The 19,245-nt window shown below is 38.9% G+C and overlaps 1 protein-coding gene across 2 annotated transcripts in view; it reads right to left on the bottom strand.

Annotated features, from left to right (window-relative positions):
* ints8 (integrator complex subunit 8) overlaps positions 1–18,085 on the bottom strand; it is a 28,422-nt gene extending 10,337 nt beyond the window's left edge. Inside the window, exons 1-20 of one of the 2 annotated variants that reach the window (XM_057828323.1) lie at positions 18,005–18,085; positions 15,891–16,029; positions 15,647–15,821; positions 14,515–14,655; positions 14,373–14,444; positions 14,239–14,290; positions 13,932–14,114; positions 13,264–13,371; positions 11,240–11,392; positions 10,420–10,520; positions 10,199–10,340; positions 9,660–9,730; positions 9,416–9,591; positions 9,219–9,349; positions 8,995–9,105; positions 6,446–6,650; positions 6,254–6,375; positions 3,156–3,340; positions 3,056–3,089; positions 2,929–2,988 (exon numbers count right to left, since the gene is read on the bottom strand). In XM_057828323.1, coding sequence (XP_057684306.1) covers positions 2,929–2,988; positions 3,056–3,089; positions 3,156–3,340; positions 6,254–6,375; positions 6,446–6,650; positions 8,995–9,105; positions 9,219–9,349; positions 9,416–9,591; positions 9,660–9,730; positions 10,199–10,340; positions 10,420–10,520; positions 11,240–11,392; positions 13,264–13,371; positions 13,932–14,114; positions 14,239–14,290; positions 14,373–14,444; positions 14,515–14,655; positions 15,647–15,821; positions 15,891–16,029; positions 18,005–18,028 — 2,385 coding nt within the window. In that variant the 5' untranslated portion in view covers positions 18,029–18,085. Of the gene's footprint in view, positions 1–2,928; positions 2,989–3,055; positions 3,090–3,155; positions 3,341–6,253; positions 6,376–6,445; positions 6,651–8,994; positions 9,106–9,218; positions 9,350–9,415; positions 9,592–9,659; positions 9,731–10,198; positions 10,341–10,419; positions 10,521–11,239; positions 11,393–13,263; positions 13,372–13,931; positions 14,115–14,238; positions 14,291–14,372; positions 14,445–14,514; positions 14,656–15,646; positions 15,822–15,890; positions 16,030–17,904 lie in introns of both variants that reach the window. The other variant, XM_057828322.1, reaches the window with a different exon arrangement.
* Positions 18,086–19,245: the final 1,160 nt, after the last annotated feature.

The raw sequence follows: 19,245 nt of genomic DNA, 5'->3' as shown, positions 1-19,245 counted from the left end.
CTTTAATTCATACTTAAATAACAAAAACTTGAAAAAAAATTTTTTCAAACAGTGTTTACATTGCATAAACAAGGTTATTTGAGACTGAAAAGAGGGAGGTTTCTAGAACCACCTGAACTATTTCATACATTGCACATGTATTGCATTGAGTTAAATAGAGTGCTGGGGAAAAGATATTGCCTGGGGAAAAAATAGATGTATTTTCTAGATGAGTTAAAATTTTTCCTAGCGCACATGAGGATGAAAAACCAGTAATTAATGCAATATGTGATAGAATTATTCCAACATTTGGCATACCTGCCATTGTCCAAAGTAACAATGGACCCCACTTCAGAGTTGAGGGCCTAATGGAAGTGGGCAGACTGTTAGACATTGAAATGGGTAAAAAAAAAGGAGAAAACCCATTGCATGTACAGACCCCAGTTGGCTGGACAAGTGGAAAAAGACATTGATAACAGACTGATGCAGAAGGAAAGAACTTGCCACTTTTTGGACTTCCAGATTGAAACCCAGGACCTGTTAAAGGTTCTGGCAGCATTGCAGCTCACATAAAGAAACAGTTTGATCCAAGACAAGGTCGCGACAACAATGATCTGCCAGAATGTTCTGATCCACAGACTCTCAAGGTGCGGGTCGGAGACTTGGTGATCCTGAAAGTGTTGCAGCGTGCCTGGTGGGACAGTGAACGCTGGGACGGTCCTTACGAGATGGTGGGCTTCAGCCCGACTGCAGTGAAAGTCTCCGGAGGCACTGGGTGAATTCGTCAGTCCCAGTATAAGCTCTTCCGGTTGCCAGAAGGACCTAGCGACGCCAGTCCACCAGACCCTGATTCCTAAAGTCCCGACCTCACCTAAAGTCATAAAGAGCGGTGGAGGGTTTTCCACCCTGCTGGCAGCCCGTCATCGTCAATCCCTGCTCTCTACTGTGGACCAAAAGGTCAACACCATGTTTGTCGCCTGTTCAGTCAAATACGACCTTGTGTCACAGGTCCCCCTAGAAGAACCAAATACGGATTTGGATAGTGACGATACGGACACTATCGTCTAAAACAGATTCCCCACACCGGCTATCCGACTCTGCAACCCTATGGACTCTCGATAAATAACACCGACGCGGCGATCATAAATCGCTGAAATATGGCGTTCAAAAGAGTCCCAGATTGTACCTACATTTACTAAATGTTGTGTTGAATTGTGTGTTTTTCATGGAGCCATGGCATGAAGATGCTCTCGTCCCTAGCGTAAATGGGGAGGGAATAGGGGAATTTTGTCCTTAATTTTAAGGTTTTTTTTTCGCCCCTATCGTGGCATTTTATAACTCCTGCTAATGGATAATTGACGAGTCAGACACCAACCCCACTCTCGGGAATGTCTAACTTTGATGAAAGCTGAAAAGTTTTAAACCCACAACAGGAGGGAAATGTAAGATGTGCTCTAATACTTTTGCATGCTAAGGTTAATAATGTGTGTTTAAAACTAATAGTTATAGCTACAGTCTTATTTAAAAGTCTTAAGGCCTTACAAAAGAAAGAATGTGTCACGGAAGGTCACATTCAACTGAAAGACAGATGCCCAGCTTGACCCAGAGAGGTAGATTTCCTGTTTTAGGTTTCTATTGCTGACCATAAAGTTTCAACACAATGAGACAAGACAAATAACTGCCCGCATTCTTTTCTCAAGATAACAGCTATTTCTCAAGATGTGAAACTCACACATGTATGTTGAAACTTTCTCACTTGTCAATAAAAGCTGTGCTCCTCAGGATGAAAATCAGAGAAGCTTGCTGGGAGCCACGAGCTCCCATCAACCTTTTTCTCCTGACAGCGTAAAACCTGATCCCTGTCTCCGTTCTGATCCTCTCTCCGTCCTCCCTCAGGTCTTTTATTATTTTTCTTAGTACAGTAGTAAGTTTAGACCCAACATACTACTACTAGTACTACTAGTAGTAGTACTAGTAGTAGTAGTAGTAGTTTGTGTTATGCATCCACGAGATGGAGCTGCACTAAAGGGACTGTCATGCCATGATTAACCAATATACAGTATCGGATCGGATTATAGGGTGCACTGTTGGCTTTTGAGAAATTTGAAGGCTTTTAGGTTGCCCTGATACGGTAATTTACTTATATTTCTTAAACATGACAAAAAAACTATTTTTTTCAAATGTAGTCCTTGATCTTTCACTTGCCACGTTTACATGGAGCCAAATATTCCAATTACAATCGGTTTAGATGTTCAAACCGAATAAATGTGTTCCATATAAACACCTCATTCGGAATGAATAGGCCCAAACCGAATGGAATTTCATTCCGATTGACAGGGGTGGAATATTCCTTTTCCCAAACCGATTAGAAGTAAAATTATATCATGTAAACAGGGAAGCGGAATGATGTCTGGTTGCGTTCTTTCTGCACATGCTCCGTACTGACGTGGTGACGTCACTTGGTGACGTAAGTAACGTCACTTGCAACATGGCTTCCAAGCACACGCACAGCGCACCTAATTGGAGTCCGGCGGAAAGTTTATATCCATGAATCCCTCCACCAGCCCACACAACTTTTTAAATGAACGGCGTGTCATTCTGAAGTTTTGTTTCCACTCGAAAAGTTAAAACAGCAGCTGATCTGACGATCGATCTCCATGTTTTGCAACGTGACGCTTTGTTTTGATTAATCTGCGCATGTCAGACGGCAGTTGTCAAACGTCCTTTCGGAATAAAGGCAGACACATGTAAACGCTGGATCGGAATAGATGAAGTGACATGTAAACAGCTGATCTGAAATTTCCATTCGGAATGATTTGAATCGGTATGAATAAAAGTCAGCATGTAAATGTGGCTACTGAGGACTGCGAAAATTTCACAATTTCCCTAGAACTCAGGTTTGACACCTATGCCCGACATTAAAGTAGACACAGAAGCCTCATGACATACCCCGACGATGCTGTGCAGCCTGACGAAAAGTGATATCAACGCAGTCAGCACGAGCGGCTCCTGATGCACAAAATACGTCACGTAACCAATATGAAAACAATAGCGAGAAATATCAAAATGTACTCACTCTGATCTTCTTGACAAACGTTATGAATTTACTCCTGAAATGACAAACAACAAATGATAGCGTCACTGTTAGCCACTGATTATCTTTAGACAACGTTTACCTCGTCAGGATGCCCATGGACGACTCCCTGTGCTTGATGAGTCCGACGCGTCCGTCGTTGCTTCTCTTGTGCTGGACGGAGGCACTGCAAATCAGCACCACGACCTCCCAAAGCTCTTTGGCGGTGCGTCGGCTCTCTTTGGGGCCAGGAAGCTCCTTACACGTGGACGCCAGGAGCTGGCCCAGCTAAGGGAATGTGTTTTTGGAGAAAAAAAAACACTTGTGTTAAAAAAAAAAAAAAAAAAAAAAAAACTCTTACAAAGTACCAGTAGTATTGCAGGATGAAGAAGAAAAAAGTAGATTTTCTCTTTCCACAGGCAAAATAGTATTGCAGGAAGAAGTAGTAGATTTTCTCTTTTCACAGGCTTTTTAATGGACCTATCGCAAAACCACGCCCCCAAATCAGAAAACTCTAACACCAGCCGCAGAGTTGCATAGTTATTGTGTGGTTGTGACTTAAAAGATCTTTTTCCTAACTTTAAAATGGCAAAAACCAAATGGTTTAACGCCGTGTGTGGCGTACCTGTAATTCCGACATCAAGTACTCTAAAAGATTGGGAGGAAGATTTTTTTTTGTGCCTTTTTCAAAGCCTAAAAGAAAGCTTGCCAAATGGAAGCTAAGGATGAGGCTCTGTCGACGCCCACATAACCAAATGAATTTCAAGACAGTCACCAAGGACACTTAGCGGAGACTGGGAGAATGTCAGACATTTTTACCATACCATGGGCATTCCGCTCCATTGCATACTGCAACCCTCTCTGTATGCTTTTAGACATTCATGTTTCCTTCAAAATGAAAATAGAAACATTCTGCCTTTGTACAAGGGCTGGTCATACCTTAGTATAGCAGTTATGCTTATTGACCATTAAATGTCTTTAAAATAAGATACTTGAGATTTGTTATGTGAGCAGACAATTCATGATTCTGATTCATTCATGGTGCAAAAATTAAATAAAAAAATTATGATTTAAAAAAAAAAAAAAAAAAATTATAAACTGATTGCATATAATTACTGTGTTACCAGAAAGAAATCGTCACTAGGAAAAGTGATAAAATACAAATATCCGTGCAAAAGCCGAGCAAAATGCATTTTGGCAATAACTCGTTGACAATACATTGTCTGGACTAGCCTGTGCCTTTCGCCTGCCTGTATTTTTAATGCTTTGTCATCTCTTGGTGGCGCTTCGGAGTTTATTTGACAAACTATTTTGATTTCAATGTTGTAATATAGGCACATTTTCCATAAATTTAGTTGAAGTTGTTCTCTTATTTTTAACAGAATGTTTATTAGGAAAACCTTGAAGTTGTTACATTTATCATCGTTCAAGCATCGCAATACAATTAGCCATAATACTGTATGTTAGGTCCAGGAACGCATAAATTGTTATCATTGGTATAATTGGTATACCGTAATTTTCGCACTATAAGGCACACCTGATTATAAGCCGCGACCCACCAAATGTGACAGGAAAACGGCATTTGTTCACAGATAAGCCGCACTGGACTATAAGCCGCAGCTGTCCTCACTGTATTATGGGATATTTACACCAAAAGATAATAACCGGTAACACTTCATTAGATAGCGGCATCATACGATGGTCAGAAGACCAAATGAACCACCATGAAGCTTTGAACCAATTGTTTGCAAAGCTTCATTGCTTCAAGAAGCTTCATTTGACCATCACTGCTCCCTTGAGGGAGACAGTCAATCTTTTATGCCACCTGCTGTCAACACTGTTGTTGTCCTACATGCCTCCTAGCATGCATTGCAGCGCAACAGATGTAAATAACAATCAAAATACGTTCTTAAATGTTCTGTACTAATTATTTTTCAATTACTGTTCCTGTTCTTTAATTAATTGCTAGTTATGTTATTTGGTAACACTTTATTTGACAGTGGCGCCATAAGACTGTCAGTAGACAATTAGACATAATTATGACATGACACTGTCATGAGCATTAACAAATGCTTATAACAGTTATCTTTTAGTTTTATTCTGCAAATTATCTTACTTTGAATGGATTTAAAAGATCCAAGCTGGACATTAATGGAGTTGGTAACATAATTTGCTGGATGACACTTAATGACATCTGTATTAAGCATTCAGTAATGCCCATGATAGTCTTATGTCATAACTATGACAGTGTTATGACAGTCTTAAGACGCCGCTGTCAAATAAAGTGTTACCAAATACCATAACAAGCAATTAATGAAACTGGAACAGTAAATGCATAAATAATTAGCACAGAACATGAATTTTGATGGTTACTTACATCTGTAGTGCTGCAATGTATGCTAGGAGGCATGTTTTGCCAATTAACCCAAATAAATCAACAAATAAGCCACACTGGACTATAAGCCGCAGGATTCAAAATGAACGAAAAAAGTAGCGGCTTATAGTCTGGAAATTACGGTAATTGATTTTTGGAGTTGGACAATAATGGGATATCGGTTAAAAAGTTATTATCAGACAATTCTATAATCCGTATGAGGTAATAGTAGCATTGGGGCTAGCTAGCGAAACTATAACATTTTTTTTTTAAAGGAAGGATGAGTACTCAGAATTGGACACTGGACAAAATTAATTGAATGGCGGTCAAACGGCAGCAAAGCCTGATTTCTCTTGAAGAGTCGCTGGTGAGAGGCAATAAGCAAAACTCTTTCATTGGGAAGGGAGTCATACCTACTCCAAGACAAAAAGCCCAGGTGACACACTGAATGGGTAAAAATATGATAACAAAATGTGTTTTCTTTGTGTTTGTTTGCTGGTGGTGTTCCTTGGGATTTTCTGAATATAAAAGGTGTACTGTGGCTCCTAAAAGGTTGAAAAACACTGCTTAAGAGTGCCCCAGGTGCCTTTGAGAAGATTCAGTCTCGACCTTCCAATGGACACACTTTTTGTTATTCCAAATGCGAATAGGTAGGCTCCAATGTTTACCCATGAAGAGACTCAGAAAAAAGAGGAATTTCGCTAGGCAGCTGTTATCTGTTTATGACCTTGCTTCAGATTTAAGGTGAAAGTTGCACTCTTATCCAAAGTCAGAAAGAAGACAAAATAGAAGAATCAATATATCAAGTAAAATGAACGTTAAGTCACCTTGACGTATGGGTTGTTGTTGACAGCCGAGGAAGGCACCTGTAGCGTCAAGTAGTCGTTTTCCCTCCAGTTCAACATAAAGGCCACGCACTCCTCGCCGACTACTTGCCGCAAAGGAAGATCTACACCCGAAAAAGGCGTCACATTGTTAACAGTCCGACCTTGAGGACGCCTCGAGGTAGGAAAACCAACCTCGTATCCTCATCTCTAGGTATCCGCGCACTCTGCTGACAAGGTCAGAGGGCGGCCTCTCCTTGCTACCGTCGGCCGCGGCCGTCTCGTGGGCTCGCACCTCCAACAGAAGAAGTTCGTTGAGCATCACTTGGCGAAGACGTGGGGAGAACTCAGTCACCAGCTCCAGGCAGGCAGAAAACAGCTGGCGTGCGTGCAAGAAATCCTGGAAATCACAAAATGTAGATGAAACCTCCTCTGTTAAGGTACAGTGCAGGATGTTGATAGAAGGGCTGAATGATTGGAATTTTGACCTTCATGAACTTCTTTGTTACCATTTTAATGAGGTACTGGCCAATGCCGATACTGTACCGATATCGCTTTTAAAAAAAAAGATACAAAAAGTTCATTTTCTCTGAGAATAGAAAGACTTTACTGTCATTTTACCGAGTACAACGAGATTTAAAGCTTCACCACATATAACAAAAGTACAATAAGGCTAATAAAAACACAGGTTACAGTATACACGGATTGAGAATAAAGTGAATAAGTGACTAGCAGCAAGTGGTGATGTAGTTGTAATATAAGAGTGCATATATGCAGAGGTGGGTTGAGTATCCAAAAATTTTACTCAAGTAAGAGTAGCGTTACTTCAAAATAATATTACTCAAGTTAAAGTAGTCATCCAAAAAATGTACTCACGTACAACTAAAAAAGTATCCAGTGAAAAGAATACTCAAGAAATGAGTAACATTGTGAGTAACTGCTTTTTTTTTTTTTTTTTTTTTAAACAATGGTATTTTTTTTCTCTCAGCACAAACCTATCTATATGAACTGTTTTTATATTGATACTGTACAATAACCCATTTTATAACCACATTAAGCCAAAGAAATACAAAAAATTTTTAAAAATCATTGAACTCCGGCGAGACAAAAAAAAGACAGAAATGAAGCATTATTCGTCCAAAGAGCATGAGTAACCTGCCCTCTAGTGGAGAAAATAGTTCCTAGTTTGAAAAGTGAATACTGTACTTCCATCATAATTACCATTATGAAATTAAAAGGATTATCCGATCATATCATCAGTTTTCCATGGTCAATCGGTGACAAATAAAAACCAGGAGAGAGGTTTAAATCTACGCCATCGAGCCATGTTGAGGGCAGCGCTCTATGTCAAATACTTCATTTTTTACGGTGCTTTAAAGACGCCACGTGATTGAACAGGCTGGCGTGATTATAGAACGGCAAGCTTGCATCTGATTGGTGTAATGGAGTCATGTGATTATTGTTGCGACGTCTCATTGGTGAAATTAATACCACTAATCTTGGCAATGGTATCGCTGGCAAAAAATAAAACTCATCTGTAGAATAAAGAGGAAAATGTAACGACTCTTGTGTAGCTCAAAGTAGCGGAGTTTTTTTCTTCACAAATCTACTCAAGTAACAGTAAAAAGTAGAGATGTCACGATTGATCGGCATCCCGATCGATCGGGTCCGATCACGTCATTTTCAAAGGATCGGAATCGGCAAAAAAATATCGGCCATGCCTTTTTTTTATATATATATATATATATATATATATATATATATATATATATATTCTAATTAAATCGTTTTCTAAGTGTATTTAACGTTACAGACATAATATGTTACACTCATCCAGAGTCTTTAGTTTAGGCTTAAGGTACCAATTACGGCAGTAATTAATTTTTAAAAAATGTATCACGTTAAATATTTAACGCAATGAATGCATGCGTTGCACGACCCACTCACGCATTGTCGCGCTCAATCTGTAATGGCGTCGTTTTACCCATTTAGAGATAAAAGGGATAAAATGGGTAGAGTGAATTTTGGCAACCTTTGGAACCTTGTTTCAATAGGCTAAAGCCTTATAATCCCTCTCCCTACGATCAGAAATATCATGGGATGCAATGTGAGGAAGCGAGGTAGCAATGGATCTTATTCTTAACCCCTTATGTTATTTCCCAACGCAGAGAAGATATATGAATTGGTAGCACTACGCACAGTCATGGGTCCACTTCCCATCATGCATTTGGGTTGAATGGCTGCAGTATCATTTACTGAAAGTTCAACAAATACACTAGATGGCAATATTTAGTCACAATATACAAAGTCACAAGTCTTTCTATCTGTGGATCCCTCTCACAGAAAGAATGTTAATAATGTAAACGCCATCTTGAGGATTTATTGTCATAATAAACAAATACAGTACTTATGTACTGTATGTTGAATGTAAATATTCATTTTATTCATTTTTTTCTTAATGCATTGCAAAATGTATATGATCGGGAAAAATTATCAGGAATGATTGGAATTGAATCGGGAGCAAAAAAAAAGCAATCGGATCGGGAAATATGGGGATCGGCAGATACTCAAACTAAAACGATCGGGATCGGATCGGGAGCAAAAAAACATGATCGGAACAACCCTAGAAAAAGTGTAAGATTTGATTTGGGGTTTCTTATTTATGTAGTTTCAAAACTGGTATCAGGTGTTTTATGGAGAATGGATATTGAGTTGAAAATTTTACTATTGTGACAATGCCATACCTTAATGGCTATGCAGTGGAGGCCCTTGGCCATGAGGATGTAGACCATGTCTTTGGTCAGGTTGTCTTTGATAGCTAGGATCACATTGATGTAATCTGGAGGAACATCCCACTAAAAAAAAAAAAAAATACAATATGGTTCAGTTCTGGCTGACCTCTTAACAGTAGTGTTTTTTTTTTATTCCCAGCATCCCAAAATTCACCAAGACAGTTTCAAGCATCTACCTTGCTGTTGACCCTCCAAAAAGGTCTATCAGCGATGTCGTGGAGTTCGTTGAGGATCTGCCTGATCCTTCGTGGATCCAAGGAGAGGATGAGCTGCTGCTCCAATTGCCCGATGCTGACACTGGGTGACGCTGCAGAAGAACGACGCCATCAGCGACGTGTCCTGTTATCTCCTCCTGCGAATCCTGCAGGCTTACCTGGGATGTCGTAGAAGGATGGCAGGGGTTTGGCGCTGAGGTTGACGGCAGCCGAGCGCTTTCTCATCTGCTCCACCAGCAGCTTCCTCTCCTCTTCCCTCAGGAGCTCGGTGAAGAGCTTATGGGATGAAACCATGAACACCAGGGAGAGCTCCTCCAGGCTTTCGCAGAGCGTGCTGACACATAATAAATGTTATGAAAGAGCAAAAGTCAACAACGGAGAGAGATCGTTAACATGACTCACTGCATGAACGTAGCCATGTTCTGCCTGGGTACTTCTGATGAAGACTCCTTCTCCAACGACCGTGTGCACACCTGCAAAACAGATGGATTCAAGTCATAACATTAGCTGCACCCAAACCATCCATTTTTTTAACTGGACAAATTTCAATTTTGCCAATATTAGAGGATTCTGAGGAGTACAGTTGTGTGTTGTAGCTTCGCATGTTCATATGTAGAGGTACCACTGTATAATTCAAACTAAAATCAAAGAATTCATTAAAAAATGTCTTTAAAAAGCTTAATAAATTAATATGTGGCTTCGCACATATTTTTATTTTCTCATGTCAACATAGCTCAAGCTCATGATAACTCTTAGTGGTGTTTTTACCGACATGTGAGCCATTTTAAGGGGAATCCTTGATGCAGTCCAGACCTAGTCGGACAATTTCCAGCACCCCCCTCATATATTGAATTTGAGACCCCTGCTTTGTTGGCTTTCATAGAAATGTTTGAAAATGAAACGTTGTGAGCACTCACTTAACTCAGATTGAAGACGATTACCTCTAAAATGAAGTCCATCAGGCGCTTGCTGGGCTTCGTGAGCAGCTGTTGGAAGCGCACGCTGAGCACCTCCCCTTCCAGTGCGTCACGCACGGCGTTGCACACGCACAGCTGGTGGCACACCTCGTCCAGGCCCGTCTCGCTGCGTGACACATTGTTAAGAATTGAACCGGGACATCTATGAATAACAATGTAAATGCGGGACGTGTTTGTTTACTCACCCTTGCTGGGCCTTGTACATTAACTCCCTGAGAATGGAGCGTCTGAAGTGCTTAGGCAAACTGCGGCTGACGTTGTCCTTGATGAAAGCTTCCACCACGGCCTGCAGCGTGAATACGCATCATAGTGAGAAAAATCTGAGACTGTCAAGCCAAAAAACTTGTATCAACTATATTGGCAGATTCTTAAAATTCAGGTGACACGGGTGCAAAAATGCAACCAGGACATCCCTATATGTTAGTGTATTCCCATTTACCATTTACCCCAAAATGCCCCCAAACCAACCAGAAGTGACCCAATTTTAATAGGAAGTGATTCCGAAATTCCACCAAATCAACAAACGTGTCATAGGTGTTTAACAGCCATCAAAGTGACGCTACCATTGCAAATTCTGCAGAAATTTCTGCATTTTCTAGTTTAATATAGGACTTTAGGGGTTTGTCATGTTTGTAATGAAAACATCTCATTTCAAAACGGCAGCAAAAGTTCAACATGAAAAAAAAAATACCATGATATGAATGAATTCAATGGGCACTCTGCTGCTAATATAGAAGTGTTTCCTTATTTCATATGTCTGAACTTTAATTCTACGGCGTGTTGACGGCCAATAAACATCTGTGAAAGCTACTTGAGTCTCATATGCAATCAACATGCACATGTGCTGAGTGCATGCAGCACACGCACGTACAAATGTATGCCCGTGCACGCGAGCGATATAAATCGCAGCCGGGAAAATTACCGCCCTCATTTTTATTTACCATGCGATAATTTGATTTATTGCATATTGCAACAGGCTTAATCTGGTGACTTCTCAATACTCACCTGGTAGTTGCGGGCTCCCAGCATCCCGTTAATCTGATCGTAGTGTGTTGTCTGAGAGTCGCATGAGTCACAATCCCCAGTCAGGGCTTTGCAGGCGTTCCAGTAGCCGGCCAGGCGATCCTCATCCAGGTGGACATGCACTGCAGAGTTCAGCTAAAAAGGTAGAGGAGGAGACCGGAATTTGGACCCAAAAGATAAGTGTGAAAGCAGTGTTGTTTTCGTCAACGATGACAAAAATATTTCGTCAACAAATTTTTTTCATGACGATGACATGACGATGGCAAGCTAAAAACGTGTCTTGGGAGTAGGCATGTGCCGGAATGAGATTTTGACGGTATGATAACCTAAAGCAAAAATACCGTGGTACCACGGAATTGCAAATAGAGCTCTAAAATGAGTTATTTTGAGATGTATGGGTTGAATTTTTTTCCATTGAACAGGATTTTTTTAATCTTAATCTTATGGACTAAACCCACAGCCACAGCTCAAGTTGCTAAACATTATTAAAAAAAAAAAAAAAAAAAACATTTTCCATAAAAAAGTAAAAAACGCACTCCATCTCAACATTTTTAGAGACTTGCTCATTTTCTACATATTTCTCTCTCAGTCCAAGATATGATGCATGAATGTGAATAGAAAAAGACTTTACAAAATTACTCTCATAGTGAGGAAACTACTTAGCAGTCTTGGCATGCTAACAAGCCATTTTAACAGCCTTGTTAACAAGCTACCGTTATAGTATTTGTTTTTACCATTGCTAGACATACGAAACACGCTGGAGTGAACTCTCGTAGCTGCTGGGAAACATTCATGACAGTGTTTACTTGCTTTAAATTTTGTGTAAAATGACGGATGATGGTCACATAAAGGTGAAATCATGTTGGAGGTGTTGCCTGCATGTTGGCTGTCCTTCTTCCTTTAATCCGGGGCCGTCTGTTTCTTTTTGGTAGCCAAAATACTCCCATACTAGACTGGACTTTTTTGAGGGGGTTTTGGAAAAGCTCAGGTGTAGTTTCGACAGCAACGGCAGTGTCACCGACAGTGCAAAAACCGGAGGAGGAAGGGTAAGCGCTGCTGCTCCAAGCAATTTTCGTTGCATTTTTGGGACATAAAAAAATAGATAATTCCGTACTACAGTATGACGGAAAATTTTAGTGGTTTTCAAACTGTGACATTTTCATACCACTGTAATCCTTGAAACCGGTAACTGGCACATGCCTACTTGGGAGATTAAAACATAACGACACGGATGCCAGTTTTCATCTGACAAGACAAGAACAAGATGAAAATTCGCCATAGTTTCCGGCATAAAGTCACAATATGTGACATTTTCTTATCATAAGTGTAGTTAGCACGCATCATAGCAGTATTTGGTCATGTCACTCATGTGACGTGTTGTGCCGCCCCCTCGCCCCACACACACGCTTACTCACCGGTACATTTGTCAGGTGCTGCTAGGTAAGTTTTGTTTTCTTATCTTAGCTAGATATGCCATGTTGCTATAGCCTCAAAAGGTCTGCGTTGAGTGACCATCAAACACCAAATGTAACTTGTAGCGTTAGCATTTAGCTTGGTGAGTGTCGTCTTAAACTCTTGGTAAACTTTTTACATACAGTTTCTGGCGTCCAAGTGAATTCAATTAATTGAAATTAATGAACTGTTTTCCTGCTGAGTGCGTATCATAATCACGAAGATGGTGATGTCCTTGAGCACTCGACAATTATGTGCTCGTATGTCAATGTTCATTCGAAATTGTTGGACACCTTTTATTCATTTATTTATTCATGGACTAAAACTTTTGAAGTTTATAGATGAAAACATTTTGATTGTTGACTAAAACTAGATGAAATTTGTTGTTTATGTAGTTTTTGTTGACTAAAACAAGACAAAGTTGAACACATTTTGAAATGACTAAAATATGACTCATATAGACTAGCATTTTTGTCCAAAAGACTAAGACGAAAATTAAAAGGGCTGCCAAAAACAACACTGTGTGAAAGGCAATCATGTATGCGTGCTCATACCTTCTTCAAGAGCTCCTTGGTCTGCCTGAAGTGGTCTCTTGCTTTCTCAAAGGCCGGCTGGTCTGTGCAGCCTTGCTGGAAGAAAATGGCCCCCAAGTCGTAATGAACCTTAAAAAAAAAGAAAACATTAAAGGAGTGATTCAATTCTTGAGGAAATGATCCCGTTTTACATCATCGGTTTGATACACAAATAAAGGATCTTAGTTCAGCTGCCTAAAAATGCAAACACAAATATTTATAATGTTTCTAATAAGAAAAATAGCACTATCCATAATAGTGTATTTGCACAATGTCGTTTTTTCTTCAGAGGATAAAGAATATATGCCTGTAATTATTGCTGTATTATCTGTCTACAATACATCTACTGCTCCACATTGTTGTTGCAATATCCCTTGTCATAACTACCAATGCTATTCAATAATCGGCCAAAGAAATTTTGCATTGTTCGTTAGTATTGAGCTAAATGTGGTTTAGTTAAACGCAGAACATTCATTTTCTTAGTTTTATGGCCTCATTTTTCAGCAATCTGCAAGTTGCAAAACACATGGACGCCACCTCGACCAGGCGAAACTAGCCATTATTTTGAAAAATAATTTTACCTATGTTATCAACCTGCCTGTCCACTTATGTGGCACGTTTGTATGTTAGTGTGCTGCGTTAGACACCACCTGGCAGTGCAGCTCGTTAGCACTGATGCGCAGACCCGCCGTGGAGGATTCAGTCTCGCCGTTGGCGGCGGCATTGTCAGCGGCCAGCAGGTCCAGAGTCCTCATTGTATGCACGTAGAAGTCTTTCTTTAGATGTAGCGCCACCTCCAGGACACTAATGGAGTCATTAGCCTGCTCTTTTAACTATATGCACAAAATGCAAGGAACTCATTGGCGGCAAGTATGAAGTTGTAGTAAGCATAACAGAGACAAAACGTTTATCATCGTCAATGGGACTGAAAGAGTTAAGAACCTCGTCAAATCTTACCACACTGAGGATGTTGTCGGTCATTTCCTTTTCCTGCTGCACAACACTTAACCTGTAGAAAAGCACAAGCTAATTCAAGTCTGTGTGACGTCATGTTTGGAATTAAAATGGGTCTATTGAGTAAGAAAACGTGCATGTTCATCTGATGCGGTCCAGGTTTGGTTTGTTTTTCTGGAAAACTGCTTAGCACGATGGTTCGGATGGCCCTGGAAAAGAAAGGAGCCATATTAAGTCTGGATTGACTTGCATTTTAAAATGCTGGCATTTTAGTCTCACCAACGGTTGTAGATAAGGACGGCCATGGCGGTGGTGGGTGGCAGCGTGGAAAGATCCAGATCCACGTGTTTGACGCCCGCCGGCACTTTGCTCACACATAGCAGCTCGTTTAGTAGCATGTTCAACACGGGGATGGTCAAGCTAATGAGATGTTAAAGGAAAAGAATTTTATCATGTGCACACCAAAGGAATTAATCTTTTTAAAAAAATTGAAAAACACAGAATTTCATATTTCTGACCTAATACATAACCTCTGTCTTCTGTAGATTTCACCGCAGTTCTTAACCATGAATATAAGGTCCATTCTACTTTATATGTACTTAACATACACATAAAAAATATAGTGCTGCAACAATTAACTCGATTAATTAGATTCCAAAAAAGCTTCAAATCAAATTTTGCTGCTTCGAGGATTCGTTTAATTACAATGAAATACCGGTAGTAATGGTTTGTTTTTGAAAGTGTTGCATTTAGTTTTATTGATTTGGGTGGATACACTGCCCTCTAGTGGCAACGATGAATATGCCATAACTCTTCTAACATGGCTGAAACCAGTTGTTCACTGTTAAGACCAACATAAGGTTGTCAATTTTTGTCTGAGCTAATAAGTTTGTTTATGCATTCGTTATTTAGTTTGGAAGAATACTAAGCCGTTTTTTGTGGCAATATGTGTTTGAACGAGTTTTTAAGAGCATTGTTAAAAAAAAAAAAAAAAAAGGTTGGCATTTTATAACATTTGAGCTAGCAGACTTTTCTTATGTAAGTTACCCAATTGTTCTTTTGTTGTACTTTGATCCTCATTTATTTTTTATATTGTTTGAGGCTAACCTTAGGTATTTTAATTTAGTTTGAAATGCATTTATTGCTTGTCAAAAATTCTGGCGTTCGAAGAAACGCTCAGGAATCTAATTTTGTATTCGCATTTAGTGCTCTTTTGATATTGTAATCTTAGCAAAATACAAAATACATATTATTGCAAAAATAAACACTTGTTTTGTTGTTTAACATATCCTAAATTGTATTCTGCTACGCATAAAATGTTCATAATCCAAACACTCAATTATTCAAACTAACTGATAAATTAATCGATTACCTAAATAATCGATAGCTGCAGCCCTGACAAAATACGCACCCTTTCTCCAGCGCATCCAAATCCCACTTCATGTACGCTGCCACTTTCAGTGCCAGCAGCTTCAAAGTGCGGTTCCTGCGGTTGTCCACGGGAGGCTGCACCTGATTCTGCTCGTTCACTGAGGGCTTTGACGCCTGCTCCAGGAACTGGATGATGAGCTGTACGCCCGTCGGGTCTGAAGAGGCACACCGGTATTGTCAACGCTACAATGAAAAACATGCCATCATGCACACTGAGCTCTCACCGGAGTTGGACTTTTGGAGGTGTTTCTCCAGCAAGGATGCGTCCAGGAGGAACTCAAACCAGGAAGTCTGAAGCGGCGTGCTGGGCCGGCTGCTTGTTACGGCTGCCACCCGGTCTGCCGCTTCTGCGCTCATCCTCCCCTGGTCAATATAATTAAGTATAAAATGTTAAAGGATGATAAAAGGCATGAACGTCACAGAAAACGTATTTGTCTGCCAGGGTTAATCTTTATAGTAAGTATTTTCTTATGTATATTTATTTACATTTTTATTATTAAGAAGAATAAAATACATTTAGAATATACAAACATACATTAATTCCCCTATTTATTCATATTTTATTTTTATATTCAAGAAAATATTTATTCAAATAAATAGATAATAGTACAGCAACGATTAATCGATTAACTCAAGTAATTCGACTGGAAAAAACCTTCAAATCAATTTTCACTGCTTCGAGGATTCGTTTAATTAGAGAGATGTAATGGTTTGTTTTGAAAGTGTTACATTTAGTTTCATTGATTGTGGTGGACACACTGCCCTCTAGTGGCAAAAGTGAATATGTAATAACTCGCCTAACATGGCTGAATCAAGCTGCTCCCTGTTAAGACCAACATAAGCTCTGATTTTGTTTGAGCTAATATGTTTGTCTATGCATTCGTTATTTAGTTTAAAAGTATAGTGTATTGAGCAAAGTTTTTTGTGGGAATACGTGTTTTAATGGTTTGTTAAAAGCATTGTAAAAAATAATAATAATTTTTAAAAGTTTGCATTTTATAGCATTTAAGCTGGTGGACTTTTGCTATGGAAGTTAGCCAATTATTCTTTTGTTGGACTTAGATCGTCATTCTTTTTGTTTTTTGTTTATAATGTTTGATGCCAAGCTCAGGTATTTTAATTTAGTTTTAGATTTAAATGCATTTATTGCTCTTGTGAAATGAAAGTGCAATTTTGCATAGTTTGAAGAAACACTCAGTAATTTTATTTTATATTCACATTTAATGCTCTTTTGAAAGTGCAGTCTTAGCATGCCAAAATAAATGTTATTGCAGGTATAGACTTGTTTTACATCGCCTAAAGTGTATTCTGCAATGCAATAAATGTTCGTAATCTGATTACTCGATTATTCTAACTATCTAATCAATAGATTAATCCAGTACACAAACAATCGATAGCTGCAACCCGAATAGTAAACCTTTTTTCCAGAGTATTACTAATTTTTTTAACATAAAAAAATAAGAAGGAAAAAAAATCAGTCAATATACTCAGATTTCTCTGTCCTCTAAGAAAGCCTTTGATTATTTTTTGTGTAAATAACTAAAAGGAGATGTTTACAAACATCTGCTTTTTTCTTTAGGAATGATAGTTCAATAACTACATATACAAACAATATTCATCGTCCCAATTTTTCTCAGTGCTACTAATTGCAAAAATAATCAGTGATTTATTCGATTGTAAAAATTAGTAGATTGAGCCAACTCGTTAATTCTTAATGGGAGAAACTTAAACAAAGAGTTCGCTATTTAGCATGTGTCATATGCATTTTATCTCATATAATGCACAAGAGCATTGCAAAAACTATTTAAAAATATTGCTTAAAATATAAACTGTTAAATAGCGAGGGAGCGCTGTACTTTTGAGTAACAGCCGTTTTGGGGCTGTCTCATTGTTAGCAAAAATGGCAAACAACGCACTAACTGAGGTAGAGAAACTATTTTAAAGGTAAAACAGCCAAATGTAATAGAAATCCGCTGACGAAACAATTGGAATCTCATGTGCTAGTGAAAAAGACAGTTAGTTTAGAAGTTCTTTCCAGCCCAATCGGGTGGTGTATCCACGCCGTCATAGCAATTGGTGTACCACAGCATTGGTGTTCACCGGTACGGAGCGTCTGATTTACTAAATCAAGCGCACCTCTTCTTCCTTAGTATGTTGTGTTGTTTCATTTAGTACATTTTCTCGCTAACTAACAAACTTTGGAACTCAGCGCGAAGACCGGAAAGTGAGTTATCTTACCTCAATACGTAAATTATGAACTAGAAAAACATGAAACGTGTACATAACCTCAAATTGAGGATAAATATTGGGACAGCAACATGGCACTGTTGTTTCTCACGTAATTGATTCTGCGCATCGACATTGCGTTGCTTCGACTTCCGGTTCCGGTTTGTCCTCGAAAGGGTGCAGTTTGCGTCTCGTGTTGCGCATATTTATAAATCCCCAAAAGGGGAAATCAATAGTTCAATTTTCCATTCTATTATTGAGACACATGCATGTAGTGGCTATCTGTGGACTCATATACTCAGAATTATTTTTTTTTTTACTGTACCAATATTGGAAAATTTCAAATTAAGACTTACACGAGTACTTGTTGAGGGTTATTTCTTTTTGTGTGTGTGTGTGTGTAAATGCCAATTGCTGGATAATTTCTGGATAAAAACAGCTGTAGAAAACATAATTAATCATAAATATGGCGGAAAACACTCAGGTGATTTGAAGTTCCGCTCTGAGACCCCCAATTTGCATGTGTGAAAACTTAAAATCTCAATTTTCTCAGGGAATAAAAATTTTGAACAGGAGGGCATTTATTTAATTTTAACAGCAAAACCCTAACTTTAGGTGAGAGCATGATAGAGCATAATTAAAGACGCCACGATTTTAACAAGATATTATCGGGTACTTACCTCTTTTCGATCCAAAAACTCCATGTAGCATGTATCACCGAGTGAGAAGACACAGCTGTGAATGGCCACATGGATTTTGAGGGGATTATATGGGTGAAACATGGTCATATAACAAGGGTCGCGATGCAGAAATCGCAGACATCAAGATTTTCTTTTTCATGTATTTACCCTTTTAAATGTTTTTTTTTTTTCTTTTCTTCAATTTTTCTATGTTTGGATCGATTATTTATCATCTAAAATATTGGGGAAAATGCAACGGTAACAAAAAATTTAAGCGATAGTTTTGAAGTAGATATCCGTGACCTTTTTACAGACATCATTTTTTTCATTGTGACGTAATTTGTTTAAAAGTTTAAAATATGCGAGTGAATAATTTTTTTAAAGTTCTTTTCAAAACTAAATATTAGACAATCAATGATTCTAAGCTAAAAATGACAGACATTTCGAATAATAACTTTAATTACTGAGCCTTTTATGGCTGGGTTGAAACAAAAGTGGATGCGCGACATCTGTAAATGGGGGTTTCCAGGGTAAAACGGACAAATTAAATATAGTTCGGGGGCTTAATGTGCCATGAATCTGCTATGGCAGCATATAGACATATTGTTCTATCAAACACAACAGTTCTTTCGGCTTAAAATACAGCCATAGGCGGATGTACTATTCAGGCGAA

Source organism: Corythoichthys intestinalis, chromosome 22, assembly GCF_030265065.1.
Source record: "Corythoichthys intestinalis isolate RoL2023-P3 chromosome 22, ASM3026506v1, whole genome shotgun sequence".
Taxonomy (NCBI): Eukaryota; Metazoa; Chordata; class Actinopteri; order Syngnathiformes; family Syngnathidae; genus Corythoichthys; species Corythoichthys intestinalis.
This window is presented reverse-complemented; position numbering and strand designations above follow the sequence as displayed.